Source organism: Lipophrys pholis (genome assembly GCF_963383615.2).
Source record: "Lipophrys pholis genome assembly, chromosome: 13".
Classification (NCBI taxonomy): Eukaryota; Metazoa; Chordata; class Actinopteri; order Blenniiformes; family Blenniidae; genus Lipophrys; species Lipophrys pholis.
In genome coordinates, this window is record NC_137632.1 from 18,549,043 (window position 1) to 18,572,459 (window position 23,417).

The 23,417-nt window shown below is 38.8% G+C and overlaps 1 protein-coding gene across 1 annotated transcript in view; it reads left to right on the forward strand.

Moving 5' to 3' along the window:
• stxbp5l (syntaxin binding protein 5L) overlaps positions 1-23,417 on the forward strand; it is a gene marked incomplete at its 3' end in the record, with an annotated part of 148,567 nt that overhangs the window by 94,599 nt on the left and 30,551 nt on the right. The window contains exons 6-17 of the mRNA XM_080478208.1: positions 1,607-1,670; positions 4,761-4,844; positions 8,224-8,347; positions 12,281-12,356; positions 12,845-12,999; positions 14,088-14,160; positions 15,393-15,540; positions 15,977-16,044; positions 17,691-17,731; positions 18,640-18,854; positions 19,079-19,254; positions 20,074-20,199. Coding sequence (XP_080334334.1) covers positions 1,607-1,670; positions 4,761-4,844; positions 8,224-8,347; positions 12,281-12,356; positions 12,845-12,999; positions 14,088-14,160; positions 15,393-15,540; positions 15,977-16,044; positions 17,691-17,731; positions 18,640-18,854; positions 19,079-19,254; positions 20,074-20,199 — 1,350 coding nt within the window. The remainder of the gene's footprint in view (positions 1-1,606; positions 1,671-4,760; positions 4,845-8,223; positions 8,348-12,280; positions 12,357-12,844; positions 13,000-14,087; positions 14,161-15,392; positions 15,541-15,976; positions 16,045-17,690; positions 17,732-18,639; positions 18,855-19,078; positions 19,255-20,073; positions 20,200-23,417) is intronic.

Genomic DNA, 23,417 nt, shown 5'->3' on the forward strand with positions numbered 1-23,417 from the left:
GTAATTGTGGGTGCATTGAAATATTTATCACTTAAATGTTACAGCTGGTAAAGCTAATTATGCGCTTGCGCGTATGAATATGCCAGTGATTGGAACAGCAGGAAAGCTCTCTCTCATAGAGACACCGGGCAGATAATGTCTGTGTTTACACTCAGTCAGACATGAAAGCAAACATCCCAAAAATTATCCATGTGCAATTCAAATGTCTTTGGAAGTCAGCGTGGAGCTCCACCTCATTCCTCAAATATCTGTTTTCCACAGTTTCTACAGCAAAATTGAAGCTACCATGTACAGTCTGATTAGAAATATATCCAGAATATCCGAAGAAATTGCTCCATTAAGACGTATAGGTGAATCTTCTTCCTTCTTTATGAATCTCTTATTGGGGAAGTAAAAGTACAATGACAGTTTAAGATGATCATGAGTTTAATTGAACTATTGTGTTCTAAACAACCTTGGTATCGGTTTGTAATCACTTTTACTTGAAATCCTTATTTTATTCCTTGTCCTATATTATTCTGGTTCCATGGCATATGTGGGAACATTGCAGAATTCCTTAGTGTTATTTCCAAGCTGCCAGATTAGAGCAGCCACATTGCCTGAGAGACACGTGCCTGTTTGGCACTGCTCTTAACAGCTCAACAGCTTTGATTCATCCAGGATCTTGGCGCTGAGTCTATTCTTCACGCTCTTGGTGCTCAATTCTCGGTCAAATTCACAATAAAAGTGAATTGCTGAGAGAGTCAAATTGACATCCTACTAGCAAGATGATATAATTGCTCCACCAATGTCAGATAGAATAGGTGGGTAGGTAGGTAGGTAGGTAGGAATACTTTTTCACATTGTCCAATACACAACTCTAAATGCCACATTTGAGACGAAATTGCACCGCCACTTTATTTTCACATAGATGTTGCTTAAATCAGACTCAGTGCTTTCGCCTGAAAAGAATAGATTAGGTTTCAGTGAGTTTAGTATGCTGAAATTATTAGTTATTGTCAAGCCTGAAGCTGTCATATGAAATTGCGACGAACAAAGAACCATGACTCTACATGAATTTCATGGCCACAATAGGTTTACTTAGCTTCTTGCAGTGGGATGGGAAGAGGGGTAATGCATGATATGCTGCAGTTTAGAAGTTTGAAAATGAGATATAATGTATTTTCTTATTAATGCAGAAATAATATCCACAGACATTCTGTGCTGTGTTGGAAAAATATTAATCTCTCAGCAGTTATATTTTTCTAGGACTGCAGGATATTGTTGGGATATTGTTACATATATTTATATTTGTATATTGATATTGAAACTATATTGAAGCTATAACCATAACAACAGCACCTTTGAATCATTTTAAATCCTGTAGGTGAGGTTTATTGCTGTTGTTTCCTGATGAATGCAACGGGAATACACTCGATGGGTAATTTTTCCTTCACACATTGCTCATAAATGTCTCAATGTTTAGCCAAAGTGTTTGTGAGCTAAAGAGCCAACAGTGTTCTGTTTGGGTAGAATGACAAGCCTCCACTCATCATGCTCGAGTCCTCTTACAGTGTCCATTACGGCTGATGTCCTTTTCACTCGTGTCCCTTTTTTCTTATTACAGATCAACTAAAACTCACCCTGGACCGGTGGTTCATTTGAGTGACAGTCCAAAGGATGAAGGCAAGGTGAGCAGACAGCGCCAACAGTTTCTTTTCCCCTGGAGCCCACCCAGTGTACCTTAAGCAAGGCTGCAGACCTTCTTTTTGCTCACTGATTTACCAAATTATTATAATGAAGCCAATCGAAGGTGAGTGTTCAAGCCGGTCTGCTGGAAGTCTTGAAAGTGTCTTAGATTTCATCACAATGCAGATTTAACTTGACATCCTCAACGCAGACAAAGCTCCTTTTATTTCTGCCTCTCGGAGGGGGGTGGCGGGGGGAGGGACCCTTCCAAGTTTGGGGACCATTTTCTTCTAAAGCAGACAGGCTCCCTCTTTTTTTGTACTTCTCGGCCTCCACTTAAATTTCTGTTTTCCTTCTCTGCCCCTAAATCTCTTTCAGTCTTCACCCTTTCTTACTGTTTCCTGTCCTTCTATCTTGCTTTCTTTTTCCTCCTAATTGCTCAGCTTTACTCTCTCAGCCCTGCTTTCTCTGTGGCTCACTGAAAAGAAACATTTCCTGTGTTGTCTCCCTCCCACCGTTGCCGTCATGCTCTTTTTCTCTGCACATGGAAGAAAAGAGCTGTGAGAGACCTACAGCTCCTTTCATCTGAGGGGAGTTTTTCTGGGGTCAAGTTTCCTTCCAATTGGTAGGAAAAGTGGCAGGTGGAGGTTGCTGTAAAGAGAGAGGTCATTGAGGAGCATATTGATTTTCCCAATAGATTTTGCTGCCTCTGGGCAAAAACCAGACTTGACATGCTGTGAAGGCTTAAAAGCAAGACATGAGTTAACAGCTGCTGTCACACAATGTACTCATTCGGTGCCAGAAAAGACAAAACACTGGTTCAAATATTGGGGGACGGAATAAACAAAACAAATGATGGAGGCATATAATTCTTAAAAGGTAGGAGCAAATGTGGTATTTTAGTTTTATTTCCAAAATTTTGCATCAAGATCAGTTTGTATGCATTCAGTATGTCATAATTGTACAGTTTACATGCACATACGGAATGTTTCGAATGTTTCAGTGTACTCTCGTAATAATGATTATTTACAACTAATGCTCGAAACATTACAAGTACCTTTAGTCGTGTGAGTTTAAGTGAGTCGAATGGAGAACTGAGAAGGAATGCACCTGTTCGTTGCTAAATAATGAAACTACATCTTTCCTCTTCTTCACTTCTCATCACAGAGCGTGCAGGGGCACGGGGGGGTGGGTGAAGTTAAATCCATGGACTTTAAAAAGCTTCATGATGTCAGTAAACTAAGAGTGTTTTGTGCACTTTTGTCAACTAAATGACACAAAAATGCAAAATACTATGCAAATCATCCCAAGCTACCATTTAGCATCAGATTGCTGCTTCTGGATGAAATGACATGGCTTCTGTTCTGCACTGCTGAATTGACAGATGTGTGTATTTTGGGTGGGAGAGACCCAGAAAAATCAATTGCCAAATAAAAAAAATAAATAAAAATGCCTGCTGTGTGAAAGTACTTTAAAAAAAAAAAAGATGATTAGAGAAAAAATGATGAGGAAAAGATGAGAAATACCACCTTTAGACATCCAAAAATAATTGCATGCTATGATTTAAAGTTTTGACAAAATATTTATGGGAGAATGGTTGTCAGTGTTTCTTCCAGCTCGTGGAGTCAGAATTAAATCTCACAGGTTTGGAAAAATAACCATAAGGTAAAGACACTCATTCCCTTGTTTTGCCATTAGAAAGAACTTGTCTCTTTAATTATCTGCCTTTACAAGGGTAAGTTATCTAATTGTTTCCAGCCCTTCATTTAACTCTTGTGAGCACTGAATAATTCTAACTGTGCTGTTATGAATGTTTCTCCATTTTATTGTAAGACCATAAAACCAGCATTAAAATACAGGATTCTAAATTAATGATTGACTCAAAAGAAGAAATCATTACCTGGACAGTGCGAAAAAGTATTTTGTTGTAGGAGATGGCGATATCTCTGCTGTCGGCACAATACACTTTCACAGCAGCACCTGAATTTAAATGTAATTTTTCTTCTTTAATTACTTTTTATTTGATAAAATAGTGGTGTGTATGATGTGACAACTGTTGTTTTGTATTAAATTGCCATCAGTCAAACATGTCCCAGACATTTATTTTATCACGTAACTCTTACCACTGATGTGTTCTCTGCATGTCAAAGTTGATCCCACACAAGATAATGTCCTTTTGATATCTGACTGTGACATCTTCATTCCTCTTGACTGTTGGTGTTGAGATCTAAACTTTCGGGGTCGCAAAATACATGAAAGTGGGTTTGTCCTTTTCCATCTCACCTGCGCTCAACTTCATTCTCCAGGCGTGTGATAGCAGACGATTTCTCTTCTCAGCAGGATGTGCTCCTCCAACGGCTCTCCTGATCTCCTTCCTCTGATCTGTGATCTGATTGTGTCGACTTTGTGTGTGTGTGTGTGTGTGTGTGTGTGTGTGTGTGTGTGTGTGTGTGTGTGTGTGTGTGTGTGTGTGTGTGTGTGTGTGTGTGTGTGTGTGTGTGTGTGTGTGTGTGTGTGTGTGTGTGTGTGTGTGTGTGTGTGAATATATTCTATATATTAAATAAATGCAATAGAACTTTTTAAAATGATTGTAAAATTATATCTTGTAATCAAATATTAACTTTTAAATAGTGATGATTTAACAATATAAACAAGTAAGTTTGTATATAAATGTTATTATGCTGTCATTTTATTAACCCATCTCACTCAAGGTCAGTTATGGCCCCTGAACCAAGATGAGTTAGTCGCCCCGTTTCTCGCCCACTAATTGGAATCAAGTGTGAACATTGTATTCTCATAATAGCAAAAAATCTCAATAGACATCCATGCCTCACTGTGCCACATTTAATGGAAATCAGGTCCAAAACCTTGCATGTCTTAATCCGGTAATACATCATCACAGTCTCCTCAAACTGTGCCACCAGAAGCAACTTAATCAGAGAATCAGAAGCTTATTACAATTCAAACCGGCTGCTTGGCATTACAGTGAAGAGTGCACTTCGGTAATTTACACTGGCAATGTTGGTGCATGCTGTGCTCTTACATCTTTCATCACTTCCTTATTTTCCATTCCCTGTCACTCCTCTCCGCAGCTGCTTATTGGGTTTGAGAGCGGGACGATTGTACAATGGGACCTCCGGGTCAAGAAGGCCGACTTCAGAATCTACTACGATGAGGTGAGCCACACTACCCCTTCATACTATTTTGGAATTTATTGAGTGATTTCATTGCAGGGGTGCCTTTTTAGAGAAAGAAGCAGGTTAGGCAAATATGTGTAAATGCATCAAAGAGAATAGCAAAAAAAATATATCACAATGGGATTTCAGCACGTCACAAAGTTTTACAAACTGCCTAGGACTCTCGAGTACTGTGAAAACCTGTATTTTCTTGCCATTTAAAAGGTTTTGAGGCTTTGTATCCTGGAGCCCTGTAAATAATAAGCACGAATGGTATCGACACTGATGCATGAATACAGTGTGATTGATTTCCGGTCTGCGGCAGAATGAAGAATATACACTTACTAAATTGTACATTGCAGCTTTAACAGCATCTTGTCTGGCCTTTTCTTCATTTCCTCACATCACTGATCCTCTTAAGTAACAGAGCTCGAGCCTCAACAAAGCAAAGGGCTTTTTTTTTTTTTCTTAATGTTTTAGCAGCTTCAACTTTTCTCTTCCAATGTGGCATCTTCGTCATCAAATATTAAATCCTATTGCCTGTCAACCAATTAAAGCTGGTTCAAGCAGCCATAATTGGAAGACCCATTCTCGCACTAGTTCAGGCTGTCAGCTGGAACAGGTGAAGGCTGCCGCATCTGTTGCTATTTCACCCAGAGAGCAGCAGAGCGTGAAATCAAAAGACTGTTCTCTGTGTCTCTAAGTGACTCAGCTTGTGCTCTAGGTTTGTAGTTCATTTGGTAGGAATTTGACACTGAAAAGGAGATTTTAAGTCAAAGGTTGTGCACTTTTGACACATGATTATTTTTGTAACAGCCACTTGCACTTTATTTGATCAGTTGTTATATTGACAGCAAATACAACAGGTGGAGTTTTTATTCTCATTCTCATTTTTCCCATCTTATCATTCACATCTATTGCACCATCTGTTACACAATTTAAATAAAAACTTTTTTTTTTAATTATTCAGAATTGCATAAACTGCTGCATAAATAGTACATGAAGGGCCAATTTAATTAATGCATTTTAATTAAAGATTTTGGTTCATTTAAATATATATATTCATGCAATTAATCACATATGACTTTTTAAATATAGTTATCCTTTTAATAATCTTCTGGTTTTGATTGCCCGTTTGAACTCATGCCGGAGAGTCATGCTGTGAAATGCAGCACCTCACCTTTATAATAAAAGAGAAAAAAAACATTTATCATTAAAGTAAACAAGTGTTTATTGTATACTAATGTGTGCAACAAACTAAATGTACAGTATGTGTTTCCATTCATGTGAATGATATTTCTCATCAGAAATGGCAATGTCAGTGTAGTGTAGTGTAGTGTAGTGTAGTGTATTTCATGATCAGACGGTGAGGGGGAGTACAAAGTGAGACAGCTCTTTGTGAGCTGTGTGTCTTTAGACTCTTCGCTCTTGGTCACTGGTGTACTGTTCGGGGACACTTTTAATACATCTGTGCACTTTTCTAAAAGTATGTCAGGTATTATGTCAGTAAGAGATTTTGTGCCGTGCTGATTTGACATTAAAGCTGACTGAAAAACTATTAGGTGATGCAGGTCCTGAAACTGAGGTGTGAAAAAGAAAGAAGGAAAAGAAAGGGGACGCAATTAGTACCTGCAGCCAACATGTAGGGGGTAGTGCTGAGCACGTTTGGTTTTCTTCATTTTATACGAATTAAAGGAAGACCATTAATATATACCTATTTTTGCTTTCATGTGTTTTGAGTTTATATAATATGATGAAATGAAATATTCGCTCTAATAAAAACTATAGAAATGCTAAAAAAAATTTTTTTAAATGAGCCTCACCTCCCCTGTCATAAATGTCACTGCACCACCTGTCAGAGTACTCTGGCATTTCTGCACAGATGCAAAAATGAAACTATTCACGTGATTTTATTACAGAGGAGCGGAAAGGTTGTGCTTGTGTCATATATTACGTGTCGCCTTTTTTTTTTCATTGAATAAGTATTTGCCAAATTCTAAAATTTGCATCACTTACATAAAAATAACTTGAGAGCGCAAACCATAGCTCAGGTGAGCAGGCTTCTGGCATCCTGCTACTTTTCTTATGTCATGTGGATGTTTTGTGAGCATAAATGAGCACAAATAATTGCCACTTTAGTGTAATCAAAGTAAAGTTTTAATAGGCCTGTTAGCCTTTTCCAGCGTTGTGAAAAGGTCAATCTCTACTCCACTTCTTATTGGGGCAAAACATGCTGGCCAGATAAGCTGCACAGTTTCTCACACTGAATGTGCAAATGGGAAAAAGGTTCAATTGGCACAATGCGGGGCCAAATATCCTCTGACCCATTCAACATACATTGCAATGTGAATTGCATATTGCCCTCCTGCCTTTTTCCAGGGTGATGACCTCTATAACTTTGAATGAAATAGCTGACTGAGATGTTTTCTTAAAGAACCACAACATAAAAGTTGTATAATGCAAAGACACAAAAAAGGCTTTGCTGTTGCTTGATAATCCGTATAGCTTTAGTGTCTATGCACCAGTGACTGGTAAGAAAACTACCACAGTCATACACAAAGGTTTTTAGTCTCTGAGAGCTGTTGCAATTTTACATTTCTTACATCTTTGTGTCAGATAAACTTCTTCTCTGCTGCATATATTGAACATGTTATTGGGAAAAAAAAAAAAGGTTGGTATTTCTGTGTCAGCTGCACATCAAGAAATTTGACAGGTTATTTGACGAAGTGAATTAAAAGTGTTTTCATTTCTTTTGGCCATTACTTTGTTAATAGAGATAATAACTGTGACCAGGTCTTTGAGACACCACCACAGTGTCTCTGTCCAATCCAATCCAACTTTATTTATCAAACACATTGAAGACACCACAGTGGACCAAAGTGCTGTACAAAGGATAAATATGATGACAAAGTGCACAGTGTACACGGTTACATAAAATATATAAAAGATAAAGACAGATGCAATTTAACAAATGCAGTTTAAACATCTTAAGAGGGCTAAAAACATGGGTAATAGAAAAGACATTAAAGGATAAGTAAAACCATATAGAATAAAAAGTCAACAATCAAAAGGTGACTTTTTCAGGTGTGTTTCTGCTGATATGTTGGTACAAACATCTTTCTTTTCCAGCAGTTTTGTCTTTGGATGTAGGCCATCTCAGTTGATCAGCCCTCTCTGGTGGCCATACCATGTGTTGCTGTAATTCTTTGTTCTTGTTTGGTGAAGATGTTGTGAACAAACTCGTAGCCAATCAGACACATCCCTGGTGGTGCTGGAGAGGATTCAAAACATCTGAATTGCCTGTAATGTTTCACTGTGTGTAACGTACCTACTGACACCTTCTAAAAATAACCCCCCTCTCCCTGTCTCATTGGTACAGGCCATCCATTCTGTGAGCTGGCATCATGAAGGGAAGCAGTTCATGTGTAGTCACTCAGATGGCAGCCTGACTCTGTGGAACCTCAGAAACACCACCAAGCCATTCCAAGTCACCTTCCCTCATGGTGAGAGTCGCACTCACAGAAGGCTTTGATAATCCCAACCCCGGGTCCACTGGGCCATTGGGCTCATTTCCACTACAGCAGACAGAAATAGAATTTGCTGTAAAAGATGGTTCAGAGTACATGCATACGTAATGCAGTACATACTGCACTCAAATCTTCCTCGCCAATGTCTCTCAGCTTCTCTACTTCAGTTAAAGGCAACATACAAGTGGCCACTAATATACATTTAAGATGAATTTATTACATTAAAAAATATCTATACTCACATATATGAAAAATAGAAAAAAAGAGATTCATAAGTGAGAACAGCTTATAGGATAAAACACACTACTAAAATACAGTCCAAATACCACCAAAATTAAAGACCAGAGGACAGATCTGTGTATTGATTGTATATAACCTTGATTTAACCAGGTAATTTGTGATGAGCAAATCCTTTTTTCTAAATATGTGGGATCTTTTCTTGAAGAAAACCTTAAGGAGCTCCAGGAAAAGTCAGCTTAATCACCTATCAGATCTTTCATCTGTGTCTGTGTCCATCAGGTACAGGAGTGATATAATCCTGGTTTCGATCGGGATGTGTGGTACCATGTAAGATTAACATAGATAGCCTGTGGCTATCGGTCTGATAGGACTGCTTGTATTTGAGTCGTTTTAAGCCAACAGCTCCGTCGTTGTCAACCACAGTCATTTCAGGGTGTCTGCACATTTACAACGCATGACAAAGCTAATCCGAAAATGACTATCATTGCGATGCGCCCGGTCGGCCTGTCAGTGCCAGTTCGTCTGACTGTCAGGTGAGAATCTTCAGCCCAGGTTCAGTTGAATTACTGTGAAGCCAAAAGTAATTTCACAGGCTCTCCTTCTGTTTCTCCCCCGTGCCGGGTTGATTTGTGTTCTGGCAAGTCACCCTGACCCCGTCAGGTTTCTGCTTCCTCAGCGTGAGCTGCGATCTCAGGCAAAATCACAAAACGGGAAGAGCACGAGGGAAGGACCATGAGTGGCAGGCAGACAGAGCAAACAGCCTGAAGCTCCGGATGAGTTCGAGCAGGTTGTTTTTGTGAAACATATTTGGTTTCATTCGGGGTCAGGGAGATAGCAAGAGGACCACGGGAGATAAAAATGAATATTCCCCAGAAAATAGGACCTAAGGTAAGAAAACAGCTATAGTCATAAATAGATTTAACAAAATAAATGTCTGACACCATAGTGCAAGTTTGTCATTTAGCTATCCAGCCGATCACATTTGTTTAATATCTGTTTTCTAAACATGAAACAAATTTCTGATTGATTTGTAGATATATTCACATGTAGAATATTAGGTAGCAGCAGTTCAAATTTGTAGAGGGACGTTTCAACTTTCAACACACACCCCCACCTGTTTGAGATAATATTGAAAGCCAGCGCTGCTGTTTGGTGCAGATTAGATGTTTCATAGAAACAAAAAATATTTTTATTGGATTCGGAACCACGAAACGCCTTTGAGTAAGGATTGAGTCATCAGGCATTTGATACTGTTTGATGTGACGTTAAACTCACAGATGAAAATATAAATGACTGACAAAACATCTCGAAGAAGACTAAAACTGGGGAAACGTCTTCATAATTTCATAGGGTCTTTCACGTGCCTCGTTTACTGGATGCTGTTCGTAGTTGGCTCATATGTCACATTGCGAACGACAGGATTTGTGGTGGCCTACATTCTAACTCACCCTGGACCCTCTGTTGGAGCAACACAATGACTGCACTACTAATGTATAACCCCCACCACATTTAATCAATCCATTAGCCTCAACAATGATATAGCCGTACAGCAGTTCTTAGTAAATACTTACAGGAAGCATTTCTAAATCGATTTGCATCAGGACCAAAAATCTGCACCATTATTTTTAATTGATTAAATGAATCAGCATGCAGTGTAACATGGAGAGTCGACACAGGCAATTATGGCACAGCTACTCAAATTAGACTATACAATGAAACGACCTCTGTTCTACTGAAGTCGGTCTGTTCGGTTTGTTTTTTTTCTTTTCTAGACTTTTCCTTGCAGCTAAAGTCGTATTCATCCTTTCAACCCAGACTGACATAAAGAAGAGTGTGTCACACACAACCTCACAAAAAGCTTAAGAAGCCTCTTTGATCCCACAAACAACTGAGAACTCTGTCATAGCCTTACAGATTTGTGCTTTTTATGACAATTATTTACTGCAAGCTGTTGATCTCTGCATCATTAGAATTGGAAAACATATTTCCAAGTTCTACAGTTCATTGATCAAACCTTTTCTTTCCTAAACATGCTTTATAAAATAATTTTAGAAGCTGACCTTAAACATTGCTCAATGTTTTATTATGTGCAATTCAGCAGTTTTTCTTTTAATTATTTAAAATAATGTCTGCTTCTTGGAAAAGCTAGCATTGAAAACACTCAACAGGCACATATACAGTTTCCTCTGAATTAACAACTTTGCCGAATTTGTCACAGCAATAATTAATCTGAAAAAGTCTCCAGAAATATTTAAAGACTTTTGATTTTTTTTTCCTGTTGCTTCCAGGCAGTAAACCTTTTGTAGTTTACAAGTTTAGGTTTTTTCTATCTTCGTTTTCGCATTTTCATTTTTTTTTCTTTTTTCATAAAGTACTTTTCAGAAAGTGTCTTTTTTTTCGACAATACTATGCTCACACGGAAAAACCCAAGGTTTCAGCTGAGAAACACTTTGTGTCAACAGCGAAATCTTTTCATTGAGTGGCAGGAGAAAAATAGCTCTTTTTAAAGAGCCAACTCTCATAATGGTCTTCTGTTCCCTAAAAAGAACTGCAAACACAGAAAAAAATTTGCCAAGGACACAGAGGTACGTGACAAAAGCAACAAAAAAAATACACACTCATTTTCGCGGTGGAGTGGAGTCTTGAACTTTGTCATTATCGGTTTTATAATGACACATATTGTTAAGCCTTTTTTATGCTGTGGAGGGAAAGCCTGAGAGTGTGGAACCATACTGAATAGCATCAACTAAAAAGTCCTGATTAACGTGAAGTAAAGGGACTATTAATAATTAGACAGCAACTTCCCTGTATGTTTCCTTACTGTCGGTTCATGAGCCAGTTTACTGTTCCAACGCCTTAATGTTCAAAACACAGATGTATTTATCTTGGCTTATCCTTAACAGATATATTCTGCATTGAACCTGTGATAAGCCACGTACAATAAGTATAAAAAGTGGTCAAAACATTATTGCCACCTATTGAGCACGATTAGACAAAATCACGTTGTTTTGCTTAGTTTTTTCTTCCCAGTCAAATGCCCTCCAGCCATTGAAGATTTCCTTGCAACCCCACTTTGGTTGGGACCCACCCGTTGAAAATGACTTCAAAACTTTGTTACCACCACTGTCAGCTCCCGCTTTTGTTATGTGGAAGAAAGCAGTATAACCTTTGAAAATGTAATGAAATAGAAAATATCTAATATTATCCAAAAAGTACAACATTTTGAGTAAAAAGTATAAGATGTGAAACTCATAATTAAAGTAGTATTACCTTTATTTCTGTCTCAATGTCAGCCCGTTATGTCACGTTAATGCACTTCATGTGTGCATAATTTAACACAAAGTTTAAATCGGTTTCTGCACATGGTTATGATGACTTTAATCAGATAAGCTTGCTACCTTCAGATTGGTTATCATAGTATTTGGAGAGCTCAATGTGTTCTCAGGGGGTACACACTATAAAGTTTCAGAGGCACTGAGTACTGTAGTAATTTCAAAATTCACACAAAGGAGTGAATCAATGTGGCTGACTGGAGCGTGAAAGGAAAACTGATCGAATCACTGATGTGTTACAAAATGTGTGTATTTGTATAAGCAGATGTGTGATAAATAGATAAGGAATCAAATTGTGATTTGGTGTGTAAATACTGATATTTTCTTTAAAATCCAGGAAAGATACAGAAAGATGGGAAGAAGGAGTCGTGTAAACCCATCCTCAAGGTGGAATACAAGACCTCAAGAAGCAGGTTTGTTCCTCTAAAATGAAGTGATTCCCTATTGCCTGATGCCATTTCATTTTTGATTATCACACATTGAATCACACAGTCGATAATTCATTAATTGCATTTCCAACAATCTCTGTTTCAGAAACTTAAGTTTGTTGTTTTTAAGTCATATTTTTTTAGATTTGTGTGCATTTAGATCTTTACTCCTGCCATTTTCCACGAGGTTCGACATAATGTTTGAGTAATGAAGTTAAGTATAAACTGTTGATGCCATACCAAAGGGATTGCCGTATAGAGCTCCAGCTCGTCTGTGCAAATTGTTGTAGTCAAAATAAATAAATAAAAAAATTTCAGGGTTTTGCATCATGCATAATGCACATGATATCACAATGACATCACATTTTCAACATATTGTACATTTATTTATTTATTTGCCTAGTTAATCTAAACTCGTATTGATACAGTCCAGAACAAACTCTCCCTAATCTTCTGTGCTCTTTTCACAACAGCGAGCCTTTTGTTATCTTCTCTGGGGGTCTTTCATATGACAAGGCGGGACGACGGCCAACTCTAACCATCATGCATGGCAAGGCCATCACTGTGTTGGAGATGGACTATCCTATTGTGGAGTTCATGGTGCTCTGTGAGACCCCTTACAACAATGGTGAGTTCACACAGAGTCATTCAGTACACAGCTCAGTGGCTTTGCCTTTTTAAAGTCATGCTCAGAGATTTGGTTCCCGTGGTGGTGGTGGTGGTGGTGGGGGGGGGGGGGGTTCAGTTGATTTCAGACCATTTCAGCCAAAAAGCTCCATAAATCCACTGTGTGCAGTCAGCACTAAACTTCAGTTTGTGGCTGTGGAGCAATTAAAAGCTAAAGACAGTCTGAGATTTTCTTCAGGAGTAAGTAGAAGCACAAATACATAAAACATATTATGGATTCCTGTTGGTTTCTCTCTGTAATTAATTTGTTGCTTTCACAAAGTGTGCTTTATTATTATCATTCCAAAATTATTACTTTGCCCTACTCATAAAAATGTGCTCCTTCACTCTATCTCTCCTATATATGTTTTTTTTTTGGTTGTTGTAGACTTTTCTGATAACTTTTGGACACAAATATATATGCTTGTCAAAAATTTTTCATTATTTGATTTAACCTTTATGTGGACGTTTCAATCACAGTGAAATGATCAAAGCAGACGGTGGTTCTCCGTCATCAATCTGATCAAGTTACATCGATAATGATTGAAGGCCATTTCACAAATAATAGCTTATGATACAAGCTCAATTATGATCTGTCATTTTCAGTGCTTAACTGGCATATCCATGCTGACACAATATAGGATTACAACAGATTCCCTAAAAAAAGGCATTTGGATCATTAAACATGCAATTGATTTCACCTATTCCTTTTGTACTCGAGTACATGTTGGAGCCAGTACTTTTTCACTCAAATAAAGAATGTGATTAGTTTTTCAAACTGCACTTGGTCACAGCTTGTGTTTGCTATAACATCTAGAACAATCAGTCAATGTGATAAGATGAAAATAATTATTATTGATGCCTGAATAAAAAAGTAAAATACAAGCACAATACATCAAAATGCACAGATTACTGAATGTCACTTCAGGCATTGTGAGATTTTCCATGACTGACACGATAACACAAATCATGTCTTGCGAAACCAAATATTTAGCTCAAGCAGATATGGACGAAGCTTCATCCCCTTGTGTTTGTTTTTGTGTGTTGCAGAGGTTCAGGAGCCTTACGCAGTGGTTGTGCTTTTGGAGAAGGACCTCATCGTTGTGGATCTGACACAGAGCAAGTAAGTCTTTCACGATATTTAAAGACAGCAGATGTATGCGATTGATATCGCAATGAATGAATCGCATCACCTTGCCTCTACTTTTGGTATACAGTACATCATCACTCCGAAATGAACGAAATCAATACATTGGGTTGACAGAGAGATCAGAGGTTATATTAAAATAACCCTGTGAGGCAGAAATAAGCTGCAAATCTGTCAGTTCAAGTCAGAAGAAACTTCTGAAACTAATCGACTATCATGTTTTGATGCGTATGAGGTCAGCTCGCAATGAGATTGATCAATCTCCCTATCGAGCCATCTAAAAGTTGTTCTCCTCTGTGTCTGAAGCTCTTAAGTGCAAGCACTTAGTTTGGAACTTTTAGACTCTTTATTGTAAGAATAGAATTCCTATGAATGTTATCCATTAGACATTTATATGTCACTTTGCTGTTAAGGTGAACCTAATGCCACTCCGGTTACATTGCATATTCAGAAGTATGAAAGTCACGGTCAACTATACGGATGTGGTGCATTTTTTAAGAGATTAACACCTAAGGCCAGGGCGTGTGACGGAGAAGCAGAAATACACTGGTCAAAATGAGGTTGCTCAGTAAATGAGGTTACCTAATTACAGCCGATAGATATAAAGGTCCCCTGATAACGATCTCAAGTAGTAGCATGTCCAGATTGTCTTTGCCGGTTCATTGATTAGCCAGTAGTTATGTATAAATAGTTCATTATAAGGACGGCAGGTGTCTTCACCTGGCTTGTTTAATATATATTGAATAATTAATATTTGAAACATCTACACAGGTAGTCTTATTTTGCAGTCGTCGATGTGTTCCTACATTTTCATGCATGATTATATTCCATCACATCACCTGCCTTATTGCCTGACTCATGGATGGATGGATTCTTTATTGTCATTGCTTCATACAATGGAAAGTGCAGCCGAGTCGGTGCGGGGTACAGATAGAGAATATTAAAATAGGTAACACTTACAAAAAGCTAACACAAATACCAAAATTGCATAATCATGTAATTAACTAAAAACGTGCACCCCATGGGTAATTGGTAGCTGCATTGAGTTTGTATAAAAACAGTTTTTGAGTCTGTTTATTCTTGTTTTGAATGCTTAGCCTGACAGTAGCAGTTCAAAGAGGGACTGTCCACTGTGGGACGTGTCCTTCATAATGCTCTGAGCTTCTTTAAGACAGACTATACCACCTCACACTGTTTGTATCTTGCAGCTTTCCTGTCTTTGAGAACCCTTACCCCATGGATATCCATGAGTCTCCAGTTACCTGCACAGCTTACTTCGCAGACTGTCCACCAGACATCATCCCCATCCTCTACTCGATAGGAACCAAACACAAGAAGACTGGCTACAGCCAAAAGGTACAAACAAGGATTTCGGAGCAGAGTGTATTAAACTCCTCTTCCAGTTCAGTCTTGTTTCGTAATTAATTCTCTTTACGATGTTTAAGAGAAATATCTCTATACTCTGTTTTCAAAGACGCTTGTGTAATGATGCATCTGTACTTTGTAAGAAAATTATTTCCTTTTGATCTCTCAAGGTTTCCCGCCTTGAACTATACGATGAATGCTGTTCAGATTTCATCAGGTTAATTCATTTTCCACAGTAATTGCAGCTGTACTTGAAAGGATGGGCTATCATTAACCTGTCTGTCATTTTAATCAGTTTGGTTTTGTGTTTTATCAAAGCAGAGTGTGGTTTTAGAAAAATGAAAGCACACAATATCGTAGATAGTTATTATTATTTTTTTTTATAATCAACCCTCTGTAACCTCTGCAACCTCTGTGCCCCTGTCAGGAGTGGCCAGTCAGCGGGGGCACGTGGACATTAGGCTCACACACCTATCCAGAGATCATTATCACAGGGTGAGTCAACCATATTGTCGAACGACGTCACATTTTATTTATTTTCAGGGCCAAACACTTTTTTTGGTTTGTTTTATAATCAGAAGACAGGAACGATAAACTCTGACCATAAAAAAACAAAGTTTAAACTTATACCTTTGCTTTAATGCACTTTTTGCAAAGTGTTTCTCAAAACACATTATTTAAGCAGCCTTCAACTCAGTATGACTTTAACCCAAATGCTGTATCGCCAACAATATATAATAAAGTAGCGAGCGACGTGTCGCTCATCTCTCGGCTGAGCATTGTTCCCATCTGTTGTCTTTAACTGAAACACTGCAAGTCTCATTGGATAAATGATCAATATCAGTTTTATTCACGAGGATTTTTTCTTACATTTTTAAGGTAGTGTTTTGCTCATTACACTTTATGACTTTGTTTAGATCTCATGTTTATAGCCATTTAAACAACACACAGCACAAAGAAATACAAGCCCACTCTCTTTTGTTAGAAGCCAGACGTAGACGTTAACCTCCTCCGAAGCTTTGCACCCCAGGGGGTGTCTGCCTCTCAGTGACACTCTTGGATATCAGTGGCAGTCGGCCCTTTGAGTCCTTAAGAATATTTTTATTCAGTAAAAAAAACCCAAGAACAAGGAAACTCTTAGATCATAAGACCTTTATTGCCACAAAGAACTGTTCAAATTGAACTTTACTTCTTAAGCCGCCAGCCGACCACCTCAGGCTGGGAGTGTTTTTTTAACTGTTCAGCCTGGTCATCCTTATTAATCTCCCTAATAATTTATGAAATTATAGCACACGCAAGTTCATTTTCACTGGGAGAAAAAAGAAAAATCACTGATGTGATGTGGGTCGCCAAAGGTTTCTCAGGGGAGTCTCAGACTTGGCCCACGTGCTTAATTAAAATGATGTTGGTGACTAAAGGCCAACAGTCAAGGTCTATACTATATAATCTATAAGCTTGTAGAGACTTGATTGTATTTTACATCTTAATACTTGGAAAAGTGTTGATTGATTTACATGATAAGTGTGAGCGTGAATCAACTACAGGTTCTTACACAGAGGGATACATGCAAAGGGTAATAATTCCAACCAAATGCATCAAGATAATAATCCAAATAACTTCTAAGACAGCTGTTGAGCAGTGATTTGTAAAATTAGAGACAGGTCTCCCCTCGAGAGTGCAATGGCTTTTCTAAAAGGTTTTTATTGAAACACACATTTTCACAACTTAATATATTATAAATGGAATAGAGGCAAATTAAGTCCTAAAATACGATTTAGTGCAGAACCATAACGGCTCAGGCTGCAGATTGTATATTAAGAATTACCACATTTCTAAAATTTAAAGCGTCAAACAAACAGGAGTGGAGGCAAACTGGGTTTTTTTTCCCAAACAATCCCAACATCTGTAAATAATTATATCTTATGATGTATTCAAAAATTTGAGCTTTCAACCAAAAAGACTACTTGATATGGATAGCTCATGGGCAGTCGGTGTGATTGTGAGGCTGAGTGGTCAAAATGTTTTTGAGCTTCTGATATAAAGGGTAGCACACCTCAGAATTTGGACCTTAAACGTTAAAGGTTCTCCCCATGATTTTGCCAATCTGCTCTCAGAAAGTCCTTTCTTCTCTTTCTGTTCAGACATGCTGATGGATCAATCAAGTTTTGGGATGCATCTGCAAGTAAGTACTCTTCCTAAGCTCCTCTGTCACTCCTGCAGCTTCACTGAGGGGATACATTTTGTTCGGCACAGGCTTTTGTTACACAGCTCACTCGAGTAAACACATTTTTTTCCCCCTCATATTCCATGATGAGTATTTTCAGTTTTGCCGTGGGCTTGAAATAAAGCATAGCAAAGCAAATTAATAGCAGTTGTGTGATATGAGGTACTCCAAAGCAAATTAGGTCAATAAATTGCCTGCAGTCGTGTCACATTTGAGAGTGGATACTTCGAGAAAATAATAACAAAACGCATGTAAATGGGTGGTTTCATTGCAAAGTGAGACTAGCTTGGCCTCAGGGGCCAAACACCCCATCCCACATTCCCCATACATTTGCATACATTCACCTTCTCTCAATATATTTGACCTCAGTAAATAAAATGTCGTTGCCATTAAACAGTCGGAATTTTTTTCATGTACATCATCCAAGTTGTAGCCTGTTCCGTCACTACCAACCACTTATATTGCGCTTGAATATCCACAACAGCTGCTTTTTTCAAATGTCCTTTTAGATAGAAGCAGAGCATCATATTGTGTGTTAGGCAAAGGTGAAATGGAAAATAAATCAGCCAGTTATGGTCAAAATCACTTCCCTCTCCACCAGACGCATCAGTGGCCTAATGCATTTTATACAGCTGGGCTAATCATAGCTGTACAGCTTGAAAACTTCTCGCCAAATGGAGAGGAGACATCATTTCAGAATATGAAAATATTGATGTTAGATTGGATGGTGGAGACAGGCAAAACATCAGTGACTCCTCGGAACTGGTGCCGAGAATCGCTTACAGTTTTATTAACGTTGGGAATAAATGTTTAGACAGACACGGTCTTTCAATTTCACATTTGTCACCAACATTTTCTCATATCAGTCACACTGCAGATGTTATACAAGCTGAAGACCTCCAAAGTGTTTGAGAAGCCGAAGCCGGGTGAGGGCCGCTCTGCTGAGCTGGTGGAAGAAGACCCTTTCGCTGTCCAGATGGTCAGCTGGTGCCCACAGAGTCGCATCTTCTGTGTGGTTGGCATCTCGGCTCATATCATCCTGTATCGCTTCAGCAAATACGATGCGAACACTCAGATAGTGGTGAGTAAAATGGGAATCTTTTAAAAAAAAAAAGAAGAAAAATCCAGGTAAAACCCTGGTAAAATCCAGGGTATTTATGGCCCTGTCGAGAGAGCAAATGTAATGCTGCTCGTTTTGACTTCTGCTCTGACATGCTACGCCAGTGTGTCGAGCCCTTTGCCCTGATGGCTGAGATGATGGCTGCTGCACATTCATCCGTATCTCTGTGCCCATTTCATCCCCAGTCATTAGAGGTGCGCTTGCAGTGTGAGCCAGAGGATGTCATCTCCCCATCAGAGAATGAGAACAATCCTTGTTTCTCGGAGTCCGGCTCCCACTCGCCCCAGCCTCACCACCAACAGCCAGCCAGCCCCGGAAACAGGACACCGGAGGGCATGAAAGACAGCGTCCCATGCCTCAAGTAAGACTTCTTCACACAAATTACAGTCACTGGAGGCGATTAATCATCAGCGATCATTTAATCACTAATTTTATCACGTATGCAATTATGGATTTGAATAATATCACTTAAAGTACGAGACTTGGCCCTTATAATTCACAAACTTAGCTCGAATCATTCTGATTTGATTCACATTATAATAATCAGTGAAAAAAATAGAGGGCATGAGGATAGGTTGGTTTTTTTTCAAAATCCTCCATTATAACTACATTTAAGGCAATTATTTTGCCAAAATTATAGAAACGCTTCCCATTGCTTTTATTATGGAAAAGGATTTGCACAGCATATAAAACCGAAGAATTGTTTAATCTTCTGTGGGGGGGGGGGTTCCTTAATTATGGAGTAACATTGGGGGTCTGCATAGTGACGCAGCCCTCTGTAGAGCGCTGCGTCACTAATTAATGCCAGAGACTGTGGTTCGAGTCCAGACTTTGCTGGGGCCTTCGTTGCGTGTTCTCTGTGATTGTGGGATTTTTCTCCAAGTACTTTTGTTTTCCAAAGTGTTAAAATATTAGGGTAATTTCAGGCTAATGGGTGACTCTATATTCTGCTTATGCATTTGTGGTTATCTGTCTCTCTGTGTTTGCCCTGTGATGGACCTGTCCAGGGTGTATGCTGCTTGCAGTCAGTCAGCTGTTATTTGCTTACAGTGGCCTGTGAGAAAATATAGCAGTTGTGATTGATTAATTAACCAGGCCCTAATTAATTAGTAGTTTGTTTTTTAAGTCACACCACCAAGTTAAGGTATACAGTCCAGTCTCACCTGTGCTTCTGTTTCAGGGTGAAGGACCGAATGGTCCGGGTCCCTCCTGGATATCAGTCTGACCTGGTCATCCAGCTGCTGTGGGTCGACGGAGAACCTCCACAGCAGATCACCAGCCTGGACATCAACTCTGCCTACGGCCTGTAAGTCAACAACATGTCATGTTATTTGTATTATTGCGATGATGGGTCCTTTTTATGCTGTTTTGAAGTCAGAACTGCTTCCACTGCTCAGAAGCAGATTGTGGAAATGACACCAAGACTGGCAGAAAGCTCTGAATAAACAGTTTACTTATAGCTTTAATCCAGCCAAGCAGCACATAGCTGGCTCTGTAGAAGCTGCCATAGAAGAATTACATGTCAGTGGTTTCAGTTGTCAGCAAGGAAGGAGAGTTTGATGGTGGTTAAAAGATAAATCTACAGAAAACAAAGTGGACTTGAACGCACACACACCAAACATGTTTGTGTGTGTGTGTGCAGAGCTCAGCCCGTCTGTCACTGTGTGCTTCTGGTGGGCTGCAAGTCAAATTCTATAGGCCGAGCTGAGGTTTTCTGAAGAATGATTAAATTAGTGGCATGGATAGCTACTGTATATGTATCAGTTTTCAGAGCAATGAATAAACATTAGCAGCTGCAATTAGCAGATGTAAGACCTTTTAGTTTAGTGAACGTTTAATGAGTAAGAAACGGATGAAACACTCTTCGGACTTCGACAAAAAGTCGTGATACATTTTAGGATATCAAATTCAGCTTGGTGGGCAGTGTTGGGAATAACGAGTTATGAAGCAACGTGTGAGTAACGGTGTTACTGTTTGGCATTAACTCTCTAGTAAACGATTTCTAACATTAAATTAACCATGCAGTTACAATTTGAATTTTCAGTAGGCTTGTTACTTGTGGCTTTCACAGTACATGGAGATAGTTGTGAACCCACTGTCTCTCCAGCCTGCTCATAGGACAACTGTTCGCTTTCGTGTTACCCAAATCGGTTCCTACTTCACTGAACTTCTCCCTACTGAAGAAGGAGCATCTCAATAATCCTGAACTAACTCATAAATCAGTTTCTTTTAAGAACTGCTCAGAATGTAGGATAGTAATCTTCCATAACATGTTTCAACAACAACGTTTAAAGGTAAAGTTCATACAGTTTAATTTTGTTGCCTTGGAGAAGTCCACCTTAATAGATCGTTTGATATGTTCTTATAATCAGATCTTCCGGTTTAGAATATGTTGTGTATTGTAACACTGAAAACAGCACTTTTTCTGGCTCATTTCAGACTTTCCCCCCTTAACTTTCAAAGTAATTGTAAAGTTGTTGAATTTTTTTTTCCAACTTTCTTTTATTGACTTGTCGGGTTCTGGGGACTTGAAGACCTCTTGTATGGCCCTGAATAGCAGCTCTGTTGGCGGAAACCAATAAAAATCAGAGTCCCTTTGAAAAACTCTGCATTGGTCAAGGCTGCGACATATTTTGAATGATTCCTCTAAAGTGATTCACAGCTTGAGTGGAATAAGAAGAAATTGATTCATTTTTGTGTTATTCTTACTGGCTAGCTTTCTCAAGAATACTGATGCAAAGGCATCCACACGCACGCACGCACGCACACACACACACACACACACACACACACACACACACACACACACACACACACACACACACACAAACACACACACGATCCTATTTATGCATAGACTAAAGAAGAGTATAATAAGCAACCAAGCTTTGCAATATGAAAACGTAATAAGCAGCAACATAGAAATGTCATCCCTCCTCCGCCTGTCTGCCTGCCCCTTCTTTACCAGGTCCGAGACCCCCTTGGAGGGTCACCGGAGATGGGGTCTAATGCTTGATCGGCACATGTCAAAGAAAACTTTCTGATATTTAAAGAATATTTGGTGATCTGCCTTTCCTTTATTTTTTGAAAGCTCATGCTTTTTTATGTCAAGAGTGTTTGTAGCATTTTGATCAATCCGAAACGGAGTAATAAGAGTCCAAAGCCTTATCTAGGGTCGAACATTTGAATCTCAAGGGAATAAGGTTTGGCAATCGCTCGTATTGAAAGCATAAGTGACTCTCGAAATGTTCTCTCTTACTATAAATGTCTTTTAAAATGTTTATATAGTATAAATTGTTTAATGTGCTTAGTTTGTGGGTAATATCACTATACTGCAGCTTCCTGTGGGGAATCGTATGCATTAGCCCGGACCAAAAGACCTGTCATTGCTCACTTTCTACCGAATTATATTCACCAAGAGCAGAACCACATGAAATTTAAGGATCACAACTGAGAGCCATTGAGAATTAATTCCAGTCTTCAGCAGTTTTAGCTGTTTAACTATTTGCATTATCAGCATTCGTACCTGTTTTTGCTGGTTTTGCCTTTCAGCAGTGTTAGAAATTTGAGATCTTTGGCTGTTTCATCACTTTTCCATTACAGACTCTTTAGCTGTTTTGTTTTGTTGTTTTTTGTATTTTTCTAACTTTTTTATTGTTTGCTCATTTCGCTTCACAAATCAGACATACTAGTAACAACGTTTATTAGGCTGGTGAAGTAAATAAAATAGTGAAAGAAAAGGAGTCTGCCCATGTTAAAAGGCCGCAACATTCCTAGGAACCTTTTGTTTAATTGGATTCATGGAGACGCAACGTGTATGATCAGATGTAAAACGCAGTGGGAACGGAAAACATGGGATGTGATGCATATTTTATTTGGATTAAAATATCAAAACATTATGTTATTAAGGTATCACATTTGTCATGTCTTACTGCGACTGTTCAATTTAAATGTTGTCTGCTGTGCAAGAAAATCAAAATATAGGTCAACATATTTATTCATGTGTGCTTTTGTGAAAGCACAAAGAAGCACTACCGCGAGGATAAAGACCAACACTGGGCTCCATTGCTTGTTCCAAATCACCTGCTATCCCCCTGATCCACACTAAATAAATGATTTTTATCAGGTTTCAATCTCAAATCAGGTTCCTCACTGGTATTTGCCATCCGCTCCCTTTCCTTTGCGCCTGTGTTGTTCCTATTGATAGGCTTTCAGACGCATAATCACAGTCCAGCAGTTATTGTTTACACGAAGCGCATGACAGAGAGCCACATTTGTTTGCCTGTTAAAATGTGCAATTTTGAGATGGACGCTGTGGATGACGTTTTCACAGCCTGAGCCATCTGACCGTGTGACAGTAACATAAACCGAGCTCGACATCTGTGTGGGTACCAGAGAGCAGTGATGGAGAAGGCAGCAAGTGACATTTATACATCTCCCTCGATTATTTTGTCGATAATGAAGTCATATTTTTTTTTCCAATCTGAAATTGTTTTTGATTTGCTGCATCAATTTGGATTAATG